Source organism: Nannobrachium achirus (genome assembly GCF_963921795.1).
Source record: "Nannobrachium achirus genome assembly, chromosome: 4".
Classification (NCBI taxonomy): Eukaryota; Metazoa; Chordata; class Actinopteri; order Myctophiformes; family Myctophidae; genus Nannobrachium; species Nannobrachium achirus.
The window spans coordinates 73,033,447-73,042,278 of record NC_137813.1 but is presented as its reverse complement, the minus strand read 5'-3'; the positions used below and the strand labels follow the sequence as shown (position 1 = coordinate 73,042,278).

Below are 8,832 nucleotides of genomic sequence, written 5' to 3'. Positions count from 1 at the left end.
AAGTAAAGGGCTTTTCCTCTGTATGAGTCCTCATGTGTACTTTTAAATCACCACTTTGACTACAGCCTTTACCACAAACTGTGCAAGTAAACGGTTTTTCCCCCGTATGAGTCCTCATGTGTACTTTTACACTACCACTTTCACTAAAGGCTTTACCACAAACTGTACAAGTAAAGGGTTTTTCCCCTGTATGAGTCCTCATGTGTGCTTTTAAATCACTACTGGTACCACAGCCTTTATCACAAACTGTGCAAGTAAAGGGCTTTTCCCCTGTATGAGTCCTCATGTGTACTTTTAACTCACCACTATGACCACAGCCTTTACCACAAACTGTACAAGTAAAGGGCTTTTCCCCTGTATGAGTCCTCATGTGTATTTTTAAATTACCACTTTGACCGTAGCCTTTACCACAAACAGTACAAGTAAAGGGCTTTTCCCCTGTATGAACAACAGTGTGCCTCTTCAGATGTTCATTGCGATTAAACATTTTGCCACACACCGTACAACTAAAACTTTTCTTCCCTGTGTGGCTGTTCTTGGAGTGAGTTTGTTTTGACAATGGCAGATCCTGGGACAGCTTGTGGCTTAAAGACGATGTTTGTCCTTCCACATTGTGTGTCTTGTGTGAATCCAGTGTGTTTACAACCGACTGACCTTCCCTGGTCTCCTCCCACTCATCACTGTCTTCAGTGATGTCAGATTGAGAACAGTGTGGAGAGAGGAGCTGGTCACCACTAGTTGGTTGTGATGTTCCACAGTCCTCTACATCAGCTTGTGTTTTCATGTGTTCAGTTGAGGTGCTGGCTACAGCCTCTGTCTCTCTGTTTTCATCATCACCTTCACTTTTCAATGCTAGTAATGTCAACGTTGATCCATCAGCCTCCTCTTGTAGTCGCTCCTCCTGTTCCTCTTTAATCTGTGGAGGTTGTGGTTCCTCCAGACTGGGACTCCTCTCCTGATGTTCAGGGAAAAGCTCCTCTTTACACACAGGGAGGGAAACAAAGTCTAGGGGAGAATAAAAAGATAAAATGAGAGAAAAAAAAACATTCGTTATTTTATGCAGCGTTTCCTCTGTTTTAGAGCTTTGGTAGTTCCAAACCATGATCATGCATTAAAAAAGCCATTTCCTGCAAACATTCTCTCTAAGAGAGACAGCGAGAGAAGAGCAGAGAAGAGAAGAGCAGAGCAGAGCATTGATATGACATGAGTAAGGACTTGCATATTTATATGAAAAAGTGGGTTGGCCATCTCTCGCAGTTAATAGAGACTGAGCAACATTGTATTTTATTTATTTATAAAGTTAAGCTTCTGTTGTATGGTAAATGTATATAGCGCCTTTATCCAAGGCGCTTTACATAGATTGTGCATTGCTTAGGGCTGCAACAACTAATCGATTAAATCGATAAAAATCGATAATTAAATTCGTTGCCAACGAATTTAATTATCGATTTTTATCGCCAACTAATCGCGCGACGTTTAATGCAGCGTACAGGCTGCCTGCTGCCAGCTAACAGCCTGCTTAAGGCTGCAACACTGCAAGCACTGGGACCTGTACTCATCCGCGCATGCGCCTTGCGCCACAGCGACGTACACAACATAACAGCCGGCAAACATGGCGGCGTCCAGCTCTGCTTTGTCGCGCGACCGTCCTAAAACGTCCAAAACCTGGGAACATTTCACCTTAGACAAAGTGAAGCAAAAAATAACCTGCAAGATTTGCAAGTTAGACTTTGCGTGGCATGGAAGCACAACCACTATGCACGAGCATCTAAAGAGGCGACACGTTGGAGCCCTACAGGATGAAGCCGACTCACCTCGGTAAGTAGACTTGTGTGTGCGCTCGTAATACAAACAGACCACGCTTTCTTGGCTTTTTAACCGTTAAAATGAATTCTCCTCGCCGTGGTTTCTTTTTACCTTTTATGCAATGCCCGGGTCCCGATTATTAATAGCCCCGTAGTCTCGTATTTGCGTTTTACAGACATGAACACTAAACGGGAACAATTCGCTTAGCAAGTTGCTGATCCGGTCTGTAGCGGAAACACTACTGCTTGCTTGTATTTGTGCGTGCATTTACCGGATGCAGTAGGCGGGCCCTAGACCGGATCCGATCATTCAACAGTAAATGGAAACCAAGCATTTACCTTGCCACTCGGGTAGCCTATATTAAATACCAAGGCATCACGTCTTCAAAACAAAACTGGATTCCAGAGATTTTCAACTCATGTAAATGTTAGCCTCAATGGGGGGTATTTATATGCAAATGCTGTGGCCAATAGCATTTTAATACTAAACAATGGGATCTAATGGTTATGTAAAGGTGGTTGGGGGAGCAGAAATAAAATAATTTAAACCTTTTTTTGGAAGATAAACTAATGTTGTATATTACAACCGTGGGTTCTACAGGGGTAATGATTCGTTTAGAGAACGTTTAGGTAAACTAAAGTGTGAATGTCTGAATACAATAATACAATATTTGAGTTATATGGAAATGTGTTACAATTTAGCTTGACTAATGTCTTTCCTTTTTAATACAATATGCAGGCAGAAGAAGAGTCAAGGCTCCATGGATAACTATACGCAAAGAAAGCAGGCCATTACTCCACAGGAACAGAAAGAGATCACCGATGCAATTTTAGATATGATTGTCGAAGACATGAGGCCACTCGACATTGTTGAAGGTGATGGGTTTAAAAGGATGTGTCTTAAGTTCAACCCTCAATACGTCCTGCCATCCAGAACCACCTTCACAACATTGATGGAGAAAAAATATGAGAAAAGCAGACTGAAGGTTAGTTTATCTCACACACGCACACACTATAGTGACTATACAATATAATTTTTTTTAAGCATACACATAAATATAAACAATATAAATGAATGAATATAAAGTTAAGCAATGATATATTTGATTATAGAATAAATAATATTAAGATTAAATAATGTAAATGATATTAACTCATTCCCTGCCAGGCCCGATAGTCCCGAGATTATTCCAATGTCTTTCCCCGCCAGGCCCGATAGTCCCGAGAATAAAAAAAAAAAAAAAAAAAAAAAATTCAAAAATTTTTTTTTTCAAAAATTTTTTTTGACCCCCAAAAATGGAGTAGGCATGATAGCAATCGCGAAATTGCATGTTTAACCCCCATAGCAACCCCATCTTTCAAGCATGGCAGCCATTTTGGCAGCCATCTTTGTTAAACATAGTGGCTGTTATCTCATGAATGCCTGAACGGATTTCCATTCGGATTTTTTTGTTTGAAAGCTGTGAGCAATGTGGACACACGTGGTGCATTATCTAGGCATGGGTGTGCATGATCCGTGCACACCCAATTACATGGAAGTCTATGGAGACGAAAAGCAGGTGGGAGTACGGAGGTATGTTAAAATGGCGGTCAATGTGTTAAGATTAAATAATGTAAACCAGATGTTTAATATTTGAGTCTACTCTCTCCCTAACTAATATCACCTCTGTCTTTTAAGGTGCAGGAAATACTTGAAGATGTCAGCTCCCTGGCATTGACAGCTGATCCATGGACCAGTCGTGCCACGGAGTCCTACCTGGGAGTTTCCTGTCATTTCATGACCACAGACTGGCAAATGAAAACCGTGAATCTGAGCACTATGCCCCTGGAGGACAGACATACTGCTGCAAACATTGTGACATGGATGGAGGAGATCCTGGAAAAATACAAGATCTCGCCGACAAAAATTAAAGCAGTAGTACACGACAACGGGGCCAACATAGTAGCAGCAATGCGACTGCTGGAAGAAAAGCATGGGTGGGCCTCTGTCCGCTGCGCTGGGCACACACTCCAGCTCATCATTAAAGATGCCCTCAAAGATTCCAACATCAGCAGAGCTGTAAGTGCCTCGAGAAGTGTAGTGGGATTCTTCCACAACAGTGAGCTGGCCAGTACAAAACTGAAAGCGAAGCAGAAACAGATGGGGACAGAACAGCATGCAATGATACAGGATGTCAGTACGAGATGGAACAGTACATTTTACATGATGCAGAGACTCCTAGAACAACGCTGGCCAGTCACTGCAACGCTGTCTGATCCTGACCTCAAGGCGAGGAAAAACTACTTGGACTTGAAGGCTGATCAATGGGTGCTGCTTGAAGAGCTGGTGGTGGGGTTGGGGCCATTTGAAACCGCTACCAAATACCTTAGCGGGCAGGAGTACCCAACTGCTTCATGTCTTCCAAAGTTGGTCAAAGGGCTGGAACGGGCCGTGCAGAAATTCAGTTTTGAGACAAGCTCAGGAAAAGCCTTTAGGTCCAATGCCAAGAAAGGGATAGGGGAAAGATGGGAGAGTCTCACAATCTCAGCAGAGAAAGACCTAGAGCAAGACCAAGACCCAGTCCACCCAGTCTTCCTTGCAGCTGCCCTGGACCCAAGATATCGAAAGCTGTCGTTTTTGACAGCTGAAGATGGCGATAGGCTGAAGGGGGCAGTTCAAGTCCTTGCTTTCAAAGCAGTAGAGATGGCTGATGACTCTGCCCCCAGGGAGAAACAGGGCATCAATGTTGTTCGAGCAGAAAAATCATCACTGGATGTGCTCCTTCATTCTGACACAGACAGTCAGGATTCAGCTGAAGAGGTGGAAACTCTGGCCGAACAAAAGTTGGAAATTGTGAGGCATGAAGTTCAGCGGTACTTCACAGAACGACCTCTGGACAAAAATAAAGACCCTCTCGAATGGTGGAGAGAAAATGAGAAGGCTTTTCCCACCCTGTCAAATGTGGCAAAATCTGTTCTGTGCATTCCTGCAACATCCACCCCTGCAGAAAGAATCTTCTCTGCTGCAGGGAACATCTGCTCTCAGAAGAGGGCCAGCCTCACACCAGAACATGTGGAGATGCTCACTTTCCTCACTCTGAACTCTAAACTGTGAATTCATTTGACCACCTGTGAATTTAATATCTTGTAGCCTGTTGTTGTGCAGCAGTATGCACCTTTCTTTTGAGTATTTTTTTTTTATTGCTGCTACATAGTTTAAATAAAAAGCAATATGTTGCTGTTAATATTTAGTTTACAGAAAATGAGACATTGGCATAATGTCAGCACTCAGCAGCACTTTATTTTATTTACGAACAGCACCTTGCCTGCTGACTGAGTTAGCTTTATTTTTATACCGGCACCCTTTTATTGAATACAAGTTGTTTGTTTGCTAATAAATATTTTTGAAAGGAAGAATTTGTTCATTTTATATTTGCTGTTACTTAAAACATGCCTAAAACAACCTTAAGCTAAGTTGTAAAGTTAATTTGCCAAAAGTGCTGTTTATCCGATTAATCGATTAATCGTTTAAATAATCGTCCAACTAACCGATTATGAAAATAATCGTTACTTGCAGCCCTATTTCACCCATTCACACACAGATGGGGGAGGAACGCATGCCACCAACTTGATCATCGAGAGCAGATAGGGGTTCAGCATCGAGAGGCAGTTGTGCGTTACAGGACAAGTATGCATTGACTATTTACTTGGTATGCGGCCAGATGTATGGCTGGCTCAGGGAGGAGGACGCCCCTGCCATGCATAGTCCTTATGTAGATGGGTTTTAATAATTCATGCTGTTATATTCTGTGTTGTTTTATAATGTAATGTCTTGTATGTAATGTATGTAATGTAATGTTATGTTCTTATGGACTCTTGGAAGATTAGCCCGATGGGCTAAAAGAGATCCAAATAAAATCAAAATCAAATTTACAATATAGCGGTACTAGCACCACTCACCAGCCCATTAGGCTCCATGCAAGCCATAATAGAAACCATTGGGCCTCTTCCTTACTTTCTTCACAGGTGTAGCTAATGATACTAATGAAGGCTCAGTTCCATTCTGATCAAACATTGTGCATCTTGTCTCGCTGTAAACACTCTTCTACACCAGTGGACCTCAAGGTGTGGTTCAGGGACCCTGGTTCCTTGGGGGGGTTCCAAATGGTCCCTTACGGGTGTTTAACTCTGGGAGTGTACAAATGGAACCAGATCAACCCGTAAGGGTCCATTTGGTTCCATTTGTACACTCTCATAATAATAATAATTGTCATAAGAATTAAGGGTAACCGGAAAGCTCAACCCAAAACACACTCCCATTTTTTCCACAGAAGGAATAGTTTTCAGAGGTTTATGAAGAAGGTTAGGTTTAAGCATAGTTTTACTGAAGTTACGTTTAAGAATAAGGTTTGGTTTAGACCTAGTTTTACTAAAGTTAAGTTTAGGAATAAGTTTAGACGTAGACATAGAGGTTGCTTTTAGGAATACCTGGTGCCGCACGTTGCAATATCGCCAGCGTGTTTTGGGCTTGAATTCTTGTATTCATTAAACTCTCTCCCAGCCATTTACAATAGGCTTGTGCGCCTATACTGCCAGGAATTTTATTAATTTCCAAGTTAGCTTTAATCTAACCCAACAGGGATCATATTGTTGTAGGATGTAGTACTAGTACTATCCACTAGAGTGTGCCCAACGATAATCTCCTAGAGTCTGGACTAGCGAGTGGACAGCAGTAGACCCATAATGGCGGCGCCCATTGGCGGCCATTATGTCTCCCGGTCCGCCGTTCGGGAGCTATAAAACACGATCCGAACGTCGTGCACACGCCATTTACACTCGTTTTTGCTCTTGAGTGACCAATCTGTCAGTCCAGCCATTTTTTTCCGAATGAAAATCGGTCTAGATATGGTAAAGTTTGATAAGAAAAACGTCAACATTCAATGCTGTAAAAAGGCCCATTCTATGTTATGGCCGAACGACTTCCGGGTTACGTCATCGATGATGTCACTTCCTTCGAATATGTAACTTTAGACTAAAATTAAGCTAGAAAGGTCATTTATGGCTCAAAAAATGTCAAAAAAATACCAAAATGATCAGAAAATGATCCCCAAGGCGACGTTTGGCGATCTGGCTGCCTCACCCTCCTCAAAATGGCGATGGAAGGCGATTTGGCTGTGAACTAGTTAACACACTACAAACCTATCCTGTACAACATTACTACAGGATTAAACCACATTTAGGGCTGTCACAATTATAACATAATCGTCTAATCGTGATTATTTGACATTATCGCAATTATTTTGTCATAATCGTCATAATCGTGAATGTTGAAAAATTTCAGAAATAGTGGAAATAGCAGATCTACAAGCTCACAACGCGTCGCATCGCAACGCGTTGTGAGCTTGTAGATCGGCTATTTCCACTATCAATGTTATTTTTTATGTAGTAAGTTGTCAAATATGTCAGTAATGTATTTGTATATTTAGGTTATGTGTCATATCTACCATTTGCAACTTCAAAGCCTAAAAGCCAAACAGAAATGTAATTATCAACGACAAATACACAATTAAATCGTTAATCGCCAATTATTTGAGTGACAATTAATCGTCATGTAAAATGTCATATCGTGACAGCCCTAACCACATTAAATAAAACAGTACATACCTATCCTGTACAACTTTACTACAGGTTGTAAAGTAAATAAAACACTACATACCTATCCTGTACAACTTTACTACAGGTTGTAAAGTAAATAAAACACTACATACCTATCCTGTATAACTTTACTACAGGTTGTAAAGTAAATAAAACACTACATACCTATCCTGTACAACTTTACTACAGGTTGTAAAGTAAATAAAACAGTACATACCTATCCTGTACAACTTCACTACAGGTTGCATTGTTGCATCCAACAGTCCACGTCCCTTGTCCATCTCTCGCTGTTCCTCTGACAACGTTGAATATGTTTGGGAGGCCATCTCTCTAGACTCTGTAGACCTCTCCCTGTGGTGCTCTGTGGAAATCACCAGTAGAAAGAACTTTTGGTTACCATGCAGCAACCGTATATTATACCATGACGTAATCAAATCAAACTATAGACGTTTAGTATGTTTTGTTCAGTTAAAAGGATCAGTCACTACTTGTTCTAAGAGATAAATTAATTGTCCCCATCCTGATGTAAGCTATTTTCACTGCTATAGGTCAAGAGTTTGGGCCACAATGGAGCACTCACACCTCTGTCACACCGCCAATCCAACTGATATGACCATACATATCTGTCAGTCCTTGTCCCTTTCATGCCCATATCTGGACAGCCCATATGGGCATGACTTCTTTTGTTGATGAATCAGTCTCGCCCGATATGTTTTGATTTTCATTTTGAGAAGTGTGCAGCTAAGCATGAACACAATGATGTATGTATGGGACTACTACAAACAAAACTCATGTCATGAGTTACAACTTACGACTGAGCGACTATCCTTCGATTAACTAACCATCGATTTCACTGTGCAAAGTGGTTTCGTTCGGTAGTTTCAGCTTTTTTGTTATTATTATTATTTCTTTTTCAATAGGTTGTTGGAAATATATGTCTGAAATTGATACTTTTAACCTGTCTGGTTGTAGTGGGACAAACGTGCCCACTATTGAGCCCTATGAACATTATGAGAGAGAGAGTAGGGATATAGGCTACCACAGCAAAAGCCTGATCTATAAATATAAATATATGAAATATAAAGTGCTTACTCGACGACCACTGATTCTACAATTCTCTTCAGGCCCGCAGAAGTAGCCTGATACTTCAGTCCGCACATCACCACCCCCTGCTGGTGGGTGGTGTGTAGTGTGGACTGAACCCGGAGATTTTTTATTTTATTTCTAGCGCGCCTGAAGAGCGGGCGCTTTGAATGGGCCAATCAGGGTTGTATGCTTGGGGCACGTGGTTTGGCTGCTCCGGTCCCAGCCCCCTCCAAACAGAGCTCTTCTGCCCACGTGAGACTCACTCGTGGACTCTGATTTGTGTCCTCTGCCCACGTGAGAGTCTAGT

The 8,832-nt window shown here is 41.7% G+C and overlaps 1 protein-coding gene across 1 annotated transcript; it reads left to right on the top strand.

Annotated features, from left to right (window-relative positions):
- Positions 1-1,756: 1,756 nt before the first annotated feature.
- Positions 1,757-4,899, top strand: LOC308283184 (E3 SUMO-protein ligase ZBED1-like; the record flags this gene model as incomplete). The annotated part of the gene is made up of 3 exons (XM_080723563.1): positions 1,757-1,818; positions 2,740-2,791; positions 3,484-4,899. 3 exons carry the CDS (start codon positions 1,757-1,759, stop codon positions 4,897-4,899), a joined length of 1,530 nt encoding a protein of 509 aa, XP_080579689.1.
- Positions 4,900-8,832: the final 3,933 nt, after the last annotated feature.